The sequence below is a fragment of the Bos mutus genome, chromosome 1, assembly GCF_027580195.1.
Source record: "Bos mutus isolate GX-2022 chromosome 1, NWIPB_WYAK_1.1, whole genome shotgun sequence".
NCBI classification, from domain to species: Eukaryota; Metazoa; Chordata; class Mammalia; order Artiodactyla; family Bovidae; genus Bos; species Bos mutus.
In genome coordinates, this window is record NC_091617.1 from 77082965 (window position 1) to 77102263 (window position 19299).

Genomic DNA, 19299 nt, shown 5'->3' on the forward strand with positions numbered 1-19299 from the left:
TGAACAAGGGGCTTCCCTGATAGCTCAGCTGTTAAAGAAACTGCCTGCAATGCAGGAGACCCTGGTTCAATTTCTGGGTTGGAAAGATTCCCCTGGAGAAAGGATAGACTACCCATTCCAGTATTCATGGACTCCCCTTGTGGCTCAGATAGTAAGGAATCCACCTGCAATGCAGGAGACCTGGGTTTGATTACTGGGCTGGGAAGATCCCCTGAAGGAGGGCATGGCAACTCACTCTAGTATTCTTACCTGGACAGAGGAACCTGAAGGGCTACAGTCCACAGGGCTACAAAGAGTTGGATATGACTGAAGTGACTTAGCACAGCACAGCACAGCACAAAAGGGACAAAAAATAGGAAAGAAAGAAAAGCCATGCAAATAAAACTTATGTGATTTACTTGTTCTGTTACCTTATCATAAATTCACTTCTCCTTTGTGAGCCTCAGCTTACTCTTTTGGAAAGAGGCATTGAAATCTATGGTTTGGGGCTAATTTTGTTGTTTAGTTACTAAGTCATGTCTGACTCTGTGACCCCATGGACTGCAGTACGCCAGGCTTCCCTGTCCCTCACTATCTCTCACAGTTTGCTCAAATTCATGTCCACTGAATTGTTGAGGCTATCTAACCTACTCATCCTCTGACCCCTACCCATCTCCTTTTGTATTCAATTTTTCCCAGCATCAGGGTCTTTTCCAATGAGTTGACTTTTCACATCAGGTGGCCAAAGTATTGGAACTTCAACAACTCAGAAGTTAAAAAAAATAGTGACTTTATGATAAACAACATAAAGTTTGCTAGAGTGCATTGATATCTGTGGGTTTTCAATAAAGTAATAGTTACCTAATTAGATAATGTCAAACCTCAATTTAAACTCATTTCCCTGACTAAAGAATCTAATAGATAAGCAAAGTTTTTCTTGTTTACCATGAGTTTCAGGCTATAGTGACAAAGACAGACAGAAGTTACCTCTTATTATTACTCCCAGCACCCTCTTTAAGACCTTAGAATGGATTTAAATATTACGTGTTACTGAATGAAACAAACTGTAGTCATATAGCCTGGAAATTCTAGAAAGGAAGACATGATTCCTCACAGAACACTCCACCAGTGCTTTGGTGACTGGATAAGAAAAACAGCAAGTGTTCTTTCTTAAGCTTCCAAAGAGAAAAGCAAAATGGGAAGAATAAATTAATTTCAATAACAGGAGTATTTAATTCAATTGCTATGTTTAAAATCACAAAGTAACCAAGGTCAGAAGTGATCTTAAGTGGGCAGATTCCAGTCACTCATCTATTGTTTTATTTGCCTTGCCTCATACTCACTAAGAAGCCACATTCCTCTACATGGACATACCCACCTCACAGCAATCTAACCATGTCCCCTTCATCATTGAGTACAGTGGGGGAAAAAAGTACATTTCCTTGCCCAAAACTAATGGTTAGATTTTAGAAGAATCATTTAATCTCCCTGGATCTTAGTTTATGTATCTGAAAATGGGAAAATAATAATGATGGTAAATACCAACTTCATCAGACTATTGTATGAATCCCAGTGAATTGCTCAAAAATATTTTAAAGCATACTACTGCAGCCATGAAATTAAAAGACGCTTACTCCCTGGAAGTAAAGTTATAACCAACCTAGATAGCATATTCAAAAGCAGAGACATTACTTTGCCAACAAAGGTTCGTCTAGTCAAGGCTATGGTTTTTCTAGTGGTCATGTATGGATGTGACAGTTGGACTGTGAAGAAGGCTGAGTACCGAAGAATTGATGCTTTTGAACTGTGGTGTTGGAGAAGACACTTGAGAGTCCCTTGGACTGCAAGGAGATCCAACCAGTCCATTCTAAAGGAGATCAGCCCTGGGATTTCTTTGGAAGGAATGATGCTAAAGCTGAAACTCCAGTACTTTGGCCACCTGATGTGAAGAGTTGACTCATTGGAAAAGACTCTGATGCTGGGAGGGATTGGGGGCAAGAGGAGAAGGGGATGACAGAGGATGAGATGGCTGTATGGCATCACTGACTCGATGGATGAGAGTCTGAGTGAACTCTGGGAGTTGGTGATGGACAGGGAGGCCTGGCATGCTGCAATTCATGGGGTCACAAAGAGTCAGACACGACTGAGCGACTGATCTGATCTGATCTGATGAAAGTGAAAGTGAAGTCGCTCAGTCGTGTCCAACTCTTTGCGACCCCATGGACTGTAGCCTACCAGGCTTCTCCGTCCATGGGATTCTCCAGGCAAGAATACTGGAGTGGGTTACCATTTCCTTCTCCAGGGGATCTTCCCAACCCAGGGATCAAATCTGGGTCTCCCCATTGGAGGCAGACACTTTAACCTCTGAGCCACCAGGGAAGCCCAAAGCTTACTATTTATAGATGTAAATATTATCACAGGCAAGAAAGAGTTTAGATTCCTTAGTCCTACTCCTTTCGATTCCAGACTTTGAATGCCAATTTCCTTAATATGCATCATAGACTTGAGAAAGTATTTTTTTAATCTTGTGATATGCCCTATTCTAAAGCAATAAAAATTCCCTGGATGCCAAAGGATATATATTAAATTCTATTCAGAAACCATGATTTCAAAAGACATGGGTTGAGCATCTAAGTATCTCTTTCAAGGTATTTATCAATTATAAAGGAAAAATACTAACTTTACAAAGGAGCAATCTGGCACACACCATCTTAGACAAATGATTAAGTTAATATCTGTAACAAGGCATACAGGCACAGTGAACCTGCAATATGATGCAGTGAAACGACACAGCGTCACTTCTGCAGTATTTTTGCCCTTAAAAAAAGCAGACTTCAATCTAATCATGAGAAAACATCAGCCAAACCCACCATCAGATCAGATCAGATCAGTCGCTCAGCCGTGTCCGACTCTTTGCGACCCCATGAATCGCATCACGCCAGGCCTCCCTGTCCATCACCAACTCCCAGAGTTCACTCAGACTCTCGTCCATCGAGTCAGTGATGCCATACAGCCATCTCATCCTCTGTCGTCCCCTTCTCCTCTTGCCCCCAATCCCTCCCAGCATCAGAGTCTTTTCCAATGAGTCAACTCTTTGCATCAAGTGGCCAAAGTACTGGAGTTTCAGCTTTAGCATCATTCCTTCCAAAGAAATCACAGGGCTGATCTCCTTCAGAATGGACTGGTTGGATCTCCTTGCAGTCCAAGGGAGTCTCAAGAGTCTTCTCCAACACCACAGTTCAAAAGCATCAATTCTTCGGCACTCAGCCTTCTTCACAGTCCAACTCTCACATCCATACATGACCACTAGAAAAACCATAGCCTTGACTAGACAGACCTTTGTTGGCAAAATAATGTCTCTGCTTTTGAATATGCTATCTAGGTTGGTCATAACTTTCCTTCCAAGGAGTAAGCGTCTTTTATTTCATGGCTGCAGTCACCATCTGTAGTGATTTTGGAGCCCCCAAAAATAAAGTCTGACACTGTTTCCACTGTTTTCCCATCTATTTCCCATGAAGCGGTGGGACCGGATGCCATGATCTTCATTTTCTGAATGTTGAGCTTTAAGCCAACTTTTTCACTCTCCTCTTTCACTTTCATCAAGAGGCTTTTGAGTTTCTCTTCACTGTCTGCCATAAGGGTGGTATCATCTGCATATCTGAGGTTATTGATATTTCTCCCTGAAATCTTGATTCCAGCTTTTGTTTCTTCCAGTCCAGCGTTTCTCATGATGTATTCTGCATATAAGTTAAATAAACAAGGTGACAATATACAGCCTTAATGAACTCCTTTTCCTATTTGGAACCAGTCTGCTGTTCCATGTCCAGTTCTAACTGTTGCTTCCTGACCTGCATACAAATTTCTCAAGAGGCAGATCAGGTGGTCTGGTATTCCCATCTCTTTCAGAATTTTCCACAGTTTATTGTGATCCACACAGTCAAAGGCTTTGGCATAGTCAATAAAGCAGAAATAGATGTTTTTCTGGAACTCTCTTGCTTTTTCCATGATCCAGCCACCATGAGAACGTTCTATCAAAAGCCCCGAGGTCATGGGAAAAAAAAGAAAAAGGAAAGACTGAGAGACTGGTCACATTTTGGAGGAGAATAAAGAAACAGAATACTTAAATATAACATGGAATCTTGGATTGAATTCTGGAGTACGCAGAAGACATTAGGAAAAACAAAACAAAAAGCTGATGAAATTTGGCTAAGATCTGTATTTTAGTTAATAGTCCTATGAGAGTGAAAGTGTTAGTCACTCAGTCGTGTCTGACTCTTTATGACCATGAACTGTTGCCTTCCAGGCTCCTCTGTCCACAGGATTCTCCAGGCAAGAATAGTAAAGTGGGTTGACATTTCCTTCTCCAGGGGATGTTCCTGACCCAGGGATAGAACCTGGGTCTCTTGCATTACAGGCAGACTCTTTACCATCTGAGGCACCAACGAAGCCCTGCTACAGTATAGTATTGTACTGATGTTTTATTTCTAGGTTTTGATCCCTGTATTATAGTTATGTAAGTTTCTAGAAGAGTTTGAATGAAATTCTAATATTTAGGAAAGAATTCATGTGCTTAATTTTCCAAAGGGATATAGAAAAAAATCAGTCTTGATACTTTTTGAAACTTGTTCCTTACAACACTTTTCCTTATAGGTTGGGTGACCATATCATACATTATCCAAATCAGAATTCTTTTGAAAAGCAAGAAAATGCTATTATTAATAGTATTAAACACACACACACACACATGCCTGAAGTCTTAGGAAAAAGTTAGGGAAGAAAAGCTACAATCACATCAATCATAGCTGCTTTATTTTTATCAGTTTTATATATTTGGGTTCTGAGAAGGGTTTTTTTTGTAGAAAACTTTTCCTTTAAAAAATAAAAAAACCCACTGTATTAAGCTTGCCTAAGAAACTCTCTGATAGTCTGTTCAATCCACAAAGAGTTACAGTCCCCATGCTCTTATTCATCTTTCACAACCAAGCTCAAATCCTTTCTCTTCCATAATGCCTTCCCAAATAGTCAAGACAAAAATTACTTTTTATTCTATCATATTTCATATATGCATCTCAAATTTTCATCCAGTTTTCTGAGAATCAAAGTCACAAGTATGGCTATTCATCTATACAACTAATCTAATATTTCTCTACCTTGGAATTATTGCTATTTGGGGCTAGGATATTATTTCCAGCAGGGGAGTATGTCCTCCAGATTTCAGAAAGCTAAGCAGTAGCACCTCAATCCCAGAAGTGATAATCAATAGTGTTGTCCACATATTGCCAATGTCCCCCAGGGATAAAATCATCTCCTGCTGAGAACCACTGAACCAAAGGAAGTATAGAACATGATATATCATGAGTATTCAGATCAAAGAGATCTGGTCTTACATTGCTAATGTGGTTCTCACTAGCTGTGTGATCTTGGGCAAGTCTAACCTCTCTGAATTTTATAGTTCCTCTTCTATAAAATAAGGATATTAATAGCATCAAGCACCGTCCAAGGAGCAGTGGCTGTGCAGGCGCAGGAGGGCCGAGAGGAGCTACTCCATGTTCAAGGTCAGGAGGAGCGGTGGTGAGGAGATACCCCTCTTCCAAGGTAAGGAGCAGCAGCTGTGCTTTGCTAGAGCAGCCATGAAGAGATACCCCACGTCCAAGGTGAGAGAAACCCAAGTAAGATGGTAGGTGTTGCAAGAGGGCATCAGAGGGCAGACACACTGAAACCATAGTCACAGAAAACTAGTCAATCTAATCACACAGACCACAGCCTTGTCTAACTCAATGAAACTAAAGCCATGCCCTGTGGGGCCACCCAAGATGGGCGGGTCAGGGTGGAGAGATCTGAAAGAATGTGGTCCACTGGAGAAAGGAATAGCAAACCACTTCAGTATTCTTGCCTTGAGAACCCCATGAACAGTAGGAAAAGGCAAAATGATAGGATACTAAAAGAGGAACTCCCTGGGTCGGTAGGTGCCCAAGATGCTACTGGATGTCAGTGGAGAAATAACTCCAGAAAGAATGAAGGGATGGAGCCAAAGCAAAAACAGTACCCAGTTGTGGATGTGACTGGTGATGGAAACAAGGTCCAATGCTGTAAAGAGCAATATTGCATAGGAACCTGGAATGTTAGGTCCATGAATCAAGGCAAATTGGAAGTGGTCAAACAGGAAATGGCAAGTGTGAACGTTGACATTCTAGGAATCAGCGAACTAAAATGGACTGGAATGGGTGAATTTAACTCAGATGACCATTATATCTACTACTGCAGGCAGGAATCCGTTAGAAGAAATGGAGTAGCCATCATGGTCAACAAAAGAGTCTGAAATATAGTACTTGGATGCAATCTCAAAAATGACAGAATGATCTCTGTTCATTTCCAAGGCAAACCATTCAACATCTCAGTAATCCAAGTCTATGCTCCAAACAGTAACACTGAAGAAGCTGAAGTTGAACAGTTCTATGAAGACCTACAAGACCTTTTAGAACTGACACCCAAAAAGATGTCCTTTTCATTATAGGGGACTGGAATGCAAAAGTAGGAAGTCAAGAAACACCTGGAGTAACAGGCAAATTTGGCTTTGGAATACGGAACGAAGCAGGGCAAAGGCTAATAGAGTTTTGCCAAGAGAACACGTTGGTCATAGCAAACACCCTCTTCTGAAAACACAAGAGAAGACTCTACACATGGACATCACCAGATGGTCAACACTGAAATCAGATTGATTATATTCTTTGCAGCCAAAGATGGAGAAGCTCTATGCAGTCAGCAAAAACAAGACCGGGAGCTGACTGTGGCTCAGATCATGAACTCCTTATTGCCAAATTCAAACTTAAATTGAAGAAAGTAGGGAAAACCACTAGACCATTCAGGTATGGCTTAAATCAAATCCCTTATGATTATACAGTGGAAGTGAGAAATAGATTTAAGGGACTAGATCTGATAGATAGAGTGCCTGATGAACTATGGACTGAAGTTCATGACATTGTACAGGATTCAGGGATCAAGACCATCCCCATGGAAAAGAAATGCAAAAAAGCAAAATGGCTGTCTGGGGAGGCCTTACAAATAGCTGTGAAAAGAAGAGAAGTGAAAAGCAAAGGAGAAAAGGAAAGATATAAGCATATGAATGCAGAGTTCCAAAGAATAGCAAGAAGAGATAAGAAAGCCTTCCTCAGTGATCAATGCAAAGAAATAGAGGAAAACAACAGAATGGGAAAGATTAGAGATCCCTTCAAGAAAATTAGAGATAACAAGAGAACATTTCATGAAAAGATGGGCTCGATAAAGGACAGAAATGGTATGGACCTAACAGAAGCAGAAGATATTAAGAAGAGATGGCAAGAATACACAGAAGAACTGTACAGAAAAGATCTTCACGACCAAGATAATCACAATGGTGTGATCACTGACCTAGAGCCAGACATCCTGGAATGTGAAGTCAAGTGGGCCTTAGAAAGCATCACTATGAACAAAGCTAGTGGAGGTGATGGAATTCCAGTTGAGCTATTCCAAATCCTGAAAGATGATGCTGTGAAAGTGCTGCACTCAATATGCCAGCAAATTTGGAAAACTCAGCAGGGGCCACAGGACTGGAAAAGGTCAGTTTTCATTCCAATCCCAAAGAAAGGCAATGCCAAAGAATGCTCAAACTACCGCACAATTGCACTCATCTCACACGCTAGTAAAGTAATGCTCAAAATCCTCCAAGCCAGGCTTCAGCAATACATGAACTGTGAATTTCCAGATGTTCAAGCTGGTTTTAGAAAAAGCAGAGGAACCAGAGATCATATTGTCAACATCTGCTGGATCATGGAAAAAGCAAAAGAGTTCCAGAAAAACATCTATTTTTTCTTTAATGAGTATGCCAAAGCCTTTGACTGTGTGGATCACAATATACTGTGGAAAATTCTGAAAGAGATGGGAATACCAGACCACCTGACCTGCCTCTTGAGAAACCTATATGCAGGTCAGGAAGCAACAGTTAGAACTGGACATGGAACAACAGACTGATTCCAAATAGGAAAAGGAGTACATCAAGGCTGTATATTGTCACCCTGTTTATTTAACTTATATGCAGAGTACATCATGAGAAACGCTGGACTGGAAGAAACACAAGCTGGAATCAAGATTGCCGGGAGAAATATCAATAACCTCAGATACGCAGATGACATCACCCTTATGGCAGAAAGTGAAGAGGAACTAAAAAGCCTCCTGATGAAAGTGAAAGAGGAGAGTCAAAAAGTTGGCTTAAAGCTCAACATTCAGAAAACTAAGATCATGGCATCTGGTCCCACCGCTTCATGGGAAATAGATGGGGAAACAGTGGAAACAGTGTAAGACTTTGTTTTTCTGGGCTTTAAAATCACTGCAGATGGTGACTGCAGCCATGAAATTAAAAGACACTCCTTGGAAGGAAAGTTATGACCAACCTAGATAGCATATTCAAAAGCAGAGACATTACTTTGCCAACAAAGGTTCGTCTAGCCAAGGCTATGGTTTTTCCATTGGTCATGTATGGATGTGAGAGTTGGACTGTGAAGAAAGCTGGGCACTGAAGAATTGATTCTTTTGAACTGTGGTGTTGGAGAAGACTCTTGAGAGTCCCTTGGACTGCAAGGAGATCCAACCAGTCCATCCTAAAGGAGATGAGTCCTGGGTGTTCTTTGGAAGGAATGATGCTAAAGCTGAAACTCCAGTACTTTGGCCACTTGATGCAAAGAGTTGACTCATTGGAAAAGACTCTGATGCTGGGAGGGATTGGGGGCTGGAGGAGAAGGGGATGACAGAGGAAGAGATGGCTGGATGGCATCACCGACTCGATGGATGTGAGTTTGAGTGAACTCCGGGAGTTGGTGATGGACAGCAAGGCCTGGCGTGCTGCGGGGTCACAAAGAGTCAGACATGACTGAGTGACTGAACTGAACTGAATAGCATCAAATTCATAAGTTGTCTACAAAGATCAAACTAACTTCAATAAATAAGGATTTGTAAATGCTCTATGCACATGTGCCCACCTGCTAATGTCTTCCAGGAAGGTCTGGGGAAGGATATAAGATTAAGGTAGAACTTGGAGTCATATTGCAAAGGCATTAAAGGAAGCCTATTGCCAATAATCAATATTGTGAATAAATAATTAACTATGTCATCATTTAACTATGATTTCCCCAAATCTAAAGCTCAGTTCACCTCAACTTTTCCATGGGCAACACCTTCTTGGTTGTCAAGATGCCTTTTCACAGATTTTATATATATATATATATATATATATATATATATATATATATATATATATGAAATTAAGTTCTGGAATGCCTCCCCAGTCCTCATCATAAGTTTTATTTCATGAGAATTCTCTGTGGCCTCAGAATCAAAATGCTGGAAGGAAAAAGTTAACACTACTTTACATTCAGTGAACTTGGCATTTCACTCAGGTAAGATGCCCTTCATTTCTAGTCATTTCTGTGAGCTCTTTAAGATGGACCATGAAAACAGAGGGACAAGATGGGCATGAAGGAGAGGCAGACAAAAGGCCAAGTCCCCAGGCTGGCTCTTGAGCATTTCAAGCACCTGAACTTAATCTGTGTGACAGGAACGTGGTGTCATTTGATATGAATGCCACCAGCCACATACTTTTCTTTAAAAGCTTTTATACGCCCACCCCTGGCTCCCTCTATTATTCCAGCCTCAAAAGCAGAGGGTCAAGTTTTAACAACTCCGGTTACAGAAGGCCTGAGTGCTGGTTAGGGTAAAGGATAGGTGTATGTGGTGTGTGTGTGTGTGTGTGTGTGATATTCTTGACTTTACAGCGATTATTTACCAGCTGAGTGACTGGGCCCCTGGTTTGCTTCAGGTGCTGTCTGCCAGCAGTTCACTGCCCAGAGTCTCAGTTTTCCTTATTACAACCATCTCTTGCTTCCTGTTTACCCTGGGTAAAGAGACCAGGTTTCATGCCTGCAGGCCCACATTCCTTTGCTGAGCAGGTTTTCCAAGCCTCAGGCTACAGGTTTCACCCTCCCATTGTAGCAAGTGAAGCATGTTGAAATAAAAAGTAAGTCCATCCAACACCCAACAATGGAAACCACTTGGGAAGCCGCACAACTGAACAGAATGTTTGTATCATCCTTGCACGATTATTTGGAATTATCTTTATAGATACACTGTGACTGTATGTTCAAGAGTATAGAGCAAAAAAGGAGACTGAGGCAGAAGCTTTTTTTCCTACAAATTCTAATTTCTATCCTCATCCTATTCCATTTCCCCAACCCTCCCCATGCATATATGCACATTCACACACACACACATACACACACACACACTTTAAACTCTAGCTTAAGTGAATGACTCTTTGTCCAAGAACATCTTATACACGTTTGTAATTTGCAGCATCTAATCATGTTTCTTTTACTTAAAATGTCTTTCGGCATCTGCTTTGATGGCTAAATCACTCTTGAGTTTCACATCAAATGTTATCACATTTGTTAACTTCTGGACTTATCTATTGTTTTTGCTGGGCTCTGATAGAACCTTTTGATTCTATCAACAGTATTTGTACATCAAATTATAATTTTTTAAGTACCATTTTTGCATTCTCCCTCTAGACTATAAATGTCTGGAGGACAAAATCTGTTTTATTCTTCTTGCTATCCCAACAATTAGGGCTTCCCTGGTGGCTCAGTGGTAAAGAATCTGTCTGCCAATGCAGGAGACACAAGTTCGATCCCTGGGTTCTGAAGAGCCCCTGGAGAAGGAAATGGCTACTCTAACATTCTTGCCTGGGAAATCCAATAGACAGAGGAGCCTGGCAGAATACAGTCCATGGGGTCACAAAAGAGTAGGACACAACTCAGCAACTAAACAAACAACAAAATTCCAATGAGTATCCACTGCATTGCTCTGCATATATTAACAGTATGCCAGATGGACACTTAACAAATATTTGTTAAGGAATGCCATGGCAATCCAATGGTTAGGACTCAGTGCTTTCATTGTCAAGACCAATGAAATTAGTCATTCAATCTGGGTTCAATCCTAAGTCAGGGAATGAAGACTCCAAAAGCCGAGCAGCCGAACAATTAAAATAACAAAAATAAACAAATAAATATTTGTTCAGTCTATGTGGTGGGAAACCAAGGGGTTAAGAATATAAAGTTACATTTGATTACTAAAATATTGGTTCAGTTTCATAATTCTCTCAAAAATAAGAAGAAAGATGCCAGACAAAAGTAAAAAAGGTTTGGTCTGTGGCTCACTTTGATTAGGCAATAGAGCATTCATGATCTATTCACTATTATTCTAAAGCTCTGGACTCAATCACTAGTTCCTCTCAACAAGACTCTCCACACAATCAAAGAATCCATTAAGACAATGTGAAATCAAGCACATTAATCAGTTAGATTCTTGGTCTATAATTTGCTTAATAAATACCACTCTGTAACCTGTCTTCACTGATTAAACTCACTTTAATTGTTCCTGCAAATTGCAAGCCCTCCAAGCTTCATGTAGATTAAAGAATATATCACAAGATTCCTTTAACTGCCCCTTATCGATCATGCCTCTAATTATGAGTAGCCCTAACGATGGTGGCTTAAGTTAATTTTCGAAACATGGAGCTAGTCTTGACGGTTCAAATTAGTCGAGATTCTGACCATTTAACTGGGCCTACGTAAGTGTCCAAAGAATGACCTCTTGATGTCAGAGGGCCAAAAACTCCACCCTCAGATCATGCTGATGCTGCCATTTTCTGAATATGCATCCGAAGAAGCAGCAGTTAACTTAGGTATGCCTGCGTGGAACACGGATCGCCTCAGCTTTTTCTTGCCTCCAATCACCTTTCTCCATGCCTCAGACCACCCTGCTTCTTTATCTCATAAATATCTCAAGCCTCTTGAGTTTGGGGAGGCAGATTGGAGATCTGTTCTCCTTTCTTCTCTTTTGGCTTCCTTGGGAAGAAATCCTTTCTCTGCAGAAAACCTCAGCATCTAAGCATTTGGCTTGCTGTGCATTGGGCAAATGAAACTAATTCCGTAACAAATGGTTAAAAGAAGAAAGATATGGCTAGAAGTTGCAAATATAAAGTGGATGAAACAATTAAGAATAACTGACCTTGGTTGTAAAAATATGATATATCCTACCCTATCATATATCATAGCCATGACTATGAATATGCACACACACAGACTTCCTTCTGGTTTTTTCTTCTTGAGCATTAACAAATTATTTGAATGTGGAAATACAGTTATAATTATAAGACCTCAGCCAATTCACTTAACCACTGTAAGAACCTCCACTTTTAAAGTGGAGATAGCATTCTGACCTCAAAGAGTTTTTGTTAATTGAATTACATGAAAACATGCAAACTGTAATCAATAAATATCATGTAATTACAACAAAGGTCCATCTAGTCAAGGCTATGGTTTTTCCTGTGGTCGTGTATGGATGTGAGAGTTGGACTGTGAAGAAGGCTGAGTGCCGAAGAATTGACGCTTTTGAACTGTGGTGTTGGAGAAGACTCTTGAGAGTCCCCTGGACTGCAAGGAGTTCCAACCAGTCCATTCTGAAGGAGATCAGCCCTGTGATTTCTTTGGAAGGAATGATGCTAAAGCTGAAACTCCAGTACTTTGGCCACCTCATGCGAAGAGTTGACTCATTGGAAAAGACTCTGATGCTGGGAGGGATTGAGGCCGGAGGAGAAGGGGACGACAGAGGATGAGATGGCTGGATGGCATCACTGACTCAATGGACGTGAGTCTGAGTGAACTCCAGGAGTTGGTGATGGACAGGGAGACCTGGCATGCTGCGGGTCATGGGGTCGCAAAGAGTTGGACACGACTCAGCAACTGAACTGAACTGAATTACAAAATTTATATGAAATTATTATGTCTTGTAATAATAAAAGCAGTACCAAAAATGTTTCTATTTTCACAACTGTTTATACGAGAAATGCAAAGTATGTGAACGCGCAGATTGAAAAAGTTGGTAAGGATTGGAGGTAAGCAAGAATATCTGGAAAGAGGCCACTTGACTATCATACTTATCAGATATAGAAATGATATAGAGTTAGTGAGATAGGTAAAAGAAGTAGTGAATTTTGACATAGTATTTCATAAATTGATGGGCATTTTTTTAGATCAGTGCTGAAGGACTTAGAGATAGTATAAATTTGAATTTGAATGCAATTTACCCATTAATGCTCCTTCCTCAGGTACCTTTCAGCCCAATCAATCCCATGACTCAGCTTTGCCCCAGTGTTGTATGATCTGACACCTATATTACCAGTTCAACTTTGTCTCCTGAGCTTCAAACAGACCTAAATTTCTAACTTCCTGGCAACCAGCTCAACTCCACATTTCATGAACATTTCAAACTCAATATGTCCTAAACAGAATCCCCACACCTACTCTTCTTTTAGTTCTCTCCTTTTAAATTAATGGACTCACCATCTACCAAAACAGACTACAATCTTTGACATCTTCTTCTCATTCACCTACCATATCCTATCAGTTATCTTCTTCCACTGATATCCTGAATATCTCAAGATTTCTTCATCTCTCTCCATTCCTAGCACCCCTAATGTAGTCTATGTACTTATATGTACCATATGAGCCAATACAATTATGGTGAGAAATACACAAGATTCAACTCCAGCTAAGCTGTCTGTGTCTAAGACACTCCATGCACTTTCAACTGTCTCCACATCTTTGCATCTGATCCAAACTTCTTTTTCAGTTCTTTAATACTTATTTTAAAATCTTTGTATTTTTATCTGCTTCCTCTATTAAACAATGCCTTCCACAAAGGCAAGAATCTTGTCTCATTTATATTTGTATTCTTGATCACAATCATAATACCCACAACTTGTAGGTACTAGAAAACATTTGTCAAATAAAGAGATTCCAAGTGCTGTAGAATAAAAGACTCTGAGTAAAAACCAAAAAAAATTAAAATAAAAAAATGAATTTTATAAATGTACTTTTAAAAATAAATTATTCCATTAGATAGTAAATAATTTGAAATTTTTGACTGTGAAGAGCTCAGTTCCACATAATTTCCTCTCTTCTGCCATTGTGGGTTTCCTAAATTGAATTAGGGCTTCCCTCAAAGCTCAGTTGGTAAAAAAATCTGCCTGCAATGCAGGAGGCCCCAGCTCAATTCCTGGATTGGGAAGATCCCCTGGAGAAAGGATAAGCTACCCATTCCAGTATTCTTGGGCTTCCCTTGTAGATCAGCTGGTAAAGAATCTGCCTGCAATGTGGGAGACCTGGGCTCGATCCCTGGGTAGGGAAGATCCCCTGGAGAAGGCTACCCACTCCAGTATTCTGGCCTGAAGAAAGAGTCAGACAAAGAGTCAGACATGACTGAGTGACCTTCATTTTCAAATTGAATTAAATTGCTTCAGGTATTTCATTTAGTTATGCACTTTCACCATATTCTTTTACTTTTCCCTATTTCATTTACTAGAGAAATTTAAAAAAGGTAGTTTAAATCACCCTTTAAAAATTGTATTATACCAAAATATTCATATAAAAGGAATTCTATATCCCCAGAATTACTATTCTTATTTATACTTTTGCATTAATATAACTGAGAATTAATCAAAGCCAATTTTGGAAAAAGTCCTAAACACAAATAACTTTGTGACATAAAAACCAACAACAAAAGAGAAACCAAGACACAAAGAACTGGATCAGAGCAGTCATCATCTCATATCCCAGACTGAGATCACTTGTTTTCTTAGAGATCTGGGACTCAGGGTGGCCTTTGACTAAGAAACGGTTTGGCAAATGAAGGTTCCAGACTGTTTATAGGAAGAAAAGAAGACTTTGAAAGAATAGTTGAATGAGAAAATCCTTAAAGAAAATACACTTAACAGATTCACAAAGTAGTTTGATTGACTGAAAACCAACTAATTAATCAACCACTTGCCCTGCTCATACCCATGTATGCACATGCGTGCGTGCACACACACACACACACACACACACACACACCCGCTATTCTTACTTCTATCTAAGGAGAGCTATATGAACCTCAAGTTTCCCTTGGCTGATAGGAAGTCTTGGGCAAAATGTAATGTTCCAGTCTACTAGCTGCATTCATGTATATTTAGGGGGTAGTTATTCTACCACAACCCCTTTTTTAAACTTTCTATCTTATATTGGAGTATAGCCAATTAACAAAGTTGTGATAGTTTCAAGTGAATAGTAAAGGGACTTAGCCATATGTATACACGTATCCATTCTCCCCTAAACTCCCCTCCCATCCAGGCTGCCACTTAACATTGAGCAGAGTTCCCTGTGCTATACAGTAGGACCTTGTTTTCACTCCCTTTTGATATTTTATTTTTCATCTTCCTTTTAAAGTATTCAATTTTACTTCTATATGGCAGAAAAAAATAAAGCATTATCAAGTATTAGAGCCATGCAGTGGTATTTCTCTGAAGGTAACAGAACTTGTTTTTCAGTCCTTTACCCTGAATTTCTTTCAGCAAAGAACACTCAGAGAATAAGTGCTTAAAGATACCAGGTATGAGAAATAAGAGAAGACTTGGCCCAGAAAGTGATGGATGCCATAACCAAAGCAGGTGGTATTTATTTTTGACTTGTAATAAAAAAGAATGACTACTACTTCAAAATATATATTATATTAATTATTAGAACCAGATTCCCCTTAAAGGCAGGAAATGGCTTTGGAAACATACATTATTAAGTTCTTTCAGTTGGATTAACATGTATTAAAAAAAAAGAGAAACAGATAAATGACTCTGCACTTTAATAAGGAAGAGGAAAAGAACAGGAGTTTGGGGAAGAACAAGAGCAGGAAAGAGAAGACGAGATTCTGAAGCAATGCATCTGAGCATTATTGTTAATAATGTCTTTTAAAAATAAGATCCAATATTCCATCTGAAGTTCTGGGCATTATTGTGATGTACATTCCTATCGTATCTCCCAGAAGCTCTGAGTGAGTCTTCTCTCATGTATATGTCTTTGTATCAGGGTTATGTTGTTCTATATGACTTTGGGTAGTTAAGAGTCAGACTAGTGGCTGATGTTGATGCTTGGGTTGAGGTATGGTGAATTAGGAGAATGACATAATCCATACAGTGAACTAATTTAGTGCCTTCAAGTGCTTGACATCAGAGGCAAACCTTGAGACCATAAGCCACTGAAGACATCTAAATAAATCTTAAAAAGACCCTTGCCTTTTGCTGAGAGCAGAATGGGATTCTAGCCAACTTCACTTATGTGTTAGAGGGAAAGAAGACCCCCCTCTAGCCTCTGATCACATACATTTTGCCTCCGATCCTTTTTGTAAAACAATGGATTTATTAATTAAAATTATTTGTTTATACACATACATACTTGCTTACATGAAGAAGTCTGTTTAAAATAAAGCAAAAAATAGAATATATGCCATCCAACCATAGGAGGACTTAAATGCAGACTTCCATATTTTGAATTTATAGCAAATAAAGAATTATGATACTCTAAAATGATGTGACAGCCTATAAAGATAAAATAGAAAGGACAGAGAAGGCAAGAATTTCGAAGCCCTTATGTATATTCTTATATATATATGGTTTTGTTGAAAATATAAAGGCTGATTTTTCACTGCATTTATAGCTCTGTTTTACTTTCTGACTATTCAGAGTGTCCAAGGACAGCTTAAGTCTCCCTGCTGCTGCTGCTAAGTCACTTCAGTTGTGTCCAACTTTGTGCGACCCCACAGACAGCCTCCCACCAGGCTCCCCCGTCCCTGGGATTCTCCAGGCAAGAACACTGGAGTGGGTTGCCATTTCCTGCTGCAGTGCATGAAACTGACAAGTGAAAGTGAAGTCGCTCAGTTGTGTCCGACTCTTAGCGACCCCATGGACTACAGTCTAGCAGGCTCCTCCGTCCACGGGGTTTGCCAGGCAAGAGTATGGGAGTGGGGTGCCATTGCCTTCTCCATAAGTCTCCCTAGGAAAGTTGAAATAATAGTAGACGGGGACCTCTCAGCCATCTGAGACAAATTTAAAATCTACTTGGGAAGATGAGATTTAAAGACATAAAAAATACTCTTAATTTCTTTATAATTTATGGAGCATTTATATATACTTTATCCAATTTAACCTTACAATGGCCCAGTGAGGTTCAGAGGAAAGGCAGTTGTTCATCATGTCCATTTTAGAGATAATACTACCAAGGCCTAGAGGAAAAAAGTGATTAAACATGATCACAGAGCTATATCTGACTTCCTACTTAACACTACTCTACATTCCTTCTCTGAATAAAATAATTATAATTTAATTATACACAGAAAATTCTATATACACTGTAAGCAATAGACATAGATGAACACAAGTATTGCAAGTTTTCAACAATATTACACTATGATTTTTGCTAAGAAATTAGCAAGAGGAAATAGCATCATATGGTTAATATAAATACAATGCATTCTTTCTAATATAAAACAGCTCCACTGTTTACTAAAAAAATTCTATAAACCTATTATAGCTTTTGTCTATATAAAACCGAGGTTGAATCTTATCATTTTTTTAACATTACATGTTTTTAAAGCACATAGATTCTCCACAAAAACTAATTTAAGAGTGATGCCCAAGCTGCCTCCTACCTTGCAAATTCCGAGAAACTTCTCACTTGTGTATTTCATGGGGTGCTCAGTGAAGGTAGCAAAAGGCATCTCAGTGGACCACGGATTCCAGCGGACGAACAGTGACTGTTGCTCAGGACTCCCCCAGTAGATCCTAAGGCCTTCTCCTTGTCTCCTGCAAGAAAGAAGCTTTCCCTTAGATTAGTCACCTTCATTAGATTAAACCAAAAAAGAAAAGGATGCAAAGGAAACGTACTACCCCAGTCAGCCTTTGTATTGATGCTGAGATAAGAGGCTGACCTACCAACTAGCTGAATTCTCCCAAGGAATTTAAGAGGAAAGACAAGGATGGATTTGGTCTCAAACATGATGAGTGAGGGACAGAGAGGCCTGGTGTGCTGCAGTCCATGGGATCATGAAGACACGACTTGGCAACTGAACAACAACAACTGATGAGTTCAAGGTGTTGTTGAGAATTCTGTAGGTTAATGCTTGGTTGGAAATGTTACTCTGGTGTTCTGGACAGAAACTAAGGCTGGAAATAAGCATACTGAAGTTATGCCAATATTCTGATGGTCAAAGCTAAAAGAGAAAGGAAGAAAGAAGAGTCAAGGTGGCAGGACAGGAATCGAAACATGGAAGACATAGTCAACATGGGAGATGGTTTCAAGAAGAAGGAAAATAATAGCAACTATAGAATCTACCAAGCAGTAAAACCAGGCAACAAATGACTGAGAAAAGACATTGGGACTTCTGTAGAAGAAGGGTATGTTTGATCTTTAAGAGAATTGATGGCCAATTTAAAATGCCCTGTGACCTCAGCTTTTATGTCTCCTGGTTCTCTATTCTCTGCACACATTTCATCCACCAGAATTGCAGCAGCACACATGCCAGAGTTCTGCCTGGTCACAGTTCTGATCCACAGTATGTGGGAGGCACCACTGTCTTTTAGAGGCCAAGCCCATTTGGTAAACCTAAGTGCAGAGCAAGAGAAAGTAGGTTTGGGAGTGATGATAGGAGGGGAGTTGTGGGAGGGGAATGTGGTCCACTGAATAACAAGTCTATAATCTCTGTGGCCTCTTCTTTTTGCCGGTATCCTTCAGAATTTACAGTTTGTGGTTTTAGACATTTCTGAATGCAAAGAGGTCCCTGGAGGTTAAGCCAATCTCAGGTGCTTTGCATTCGACAAGCTTTAAAACTAAGTTACCTGTAATTCTAAGCAGCCCCATGGAACATCACAGAGCTCTCATTTCTTCTAGAAATTAAATCCTGGTATCTAGAAGGAAAAACCAGAGCTCAACTGTGATGCCTTCACAAAGCTGTCACTTCCTGTATTAAGGATAGATTCCTTTAGGAATGTCATTGTGGTTTTCAAATATTTATCCATGTAGAGATGTGTATAAACACAACCTCACACCTACATATAAAACACCCCAATTGGCCTCAGCTTCTTTTACAAAAGGGAAGTAAGAAAAGAGCCTGGAACATTCTGCTGCCCAATTCTCAGATTTTTGATGATTCTATCTGAAGGCTGATATCCAGCCTTTTTTTTTTTTTTTTTTTTTGTCCTTAATCCTTTGCCCAGGAAGGAGAAAAAAAGAAAAAGAAAAGAGAGAAAAATTAAAATATCATTGAATATCGCTAAAGTTCCCTTTTTGCTGGTTCATTTTCTTAGCTGCTATACTGGCTTCCTTGATGGCTCAGAGGGTAAAGAATCTGCCTGCAATGCAGAAG

At 39.7% G+C, this 19299-nt stretch overlaps 1 protein-coding gene across 2 annotated transcripts in view; it reads right to left on the reverse strand.

Moving 5' to 3' along the window:
* The window catches only part of TPRG1 (tumor protein p63 regulated 1), a 217222-nt gene that overhangs the window by 6797 nt on the left and 191126 nt on the right, over positions 1-19299 (reverse strand). For both annotated transcript variants that reach the window (XM_070376834.1, XM_070376901.1), the window contains exon 6: positions 17587-17740. In XM_070376834.1, coding sequence (XP_070232935.1) covers positions 17587-17740 — 154 coding nt within the window. The remainder of the gene's footprint in view (positions 1-17586; positions 17741-19299) is intronic.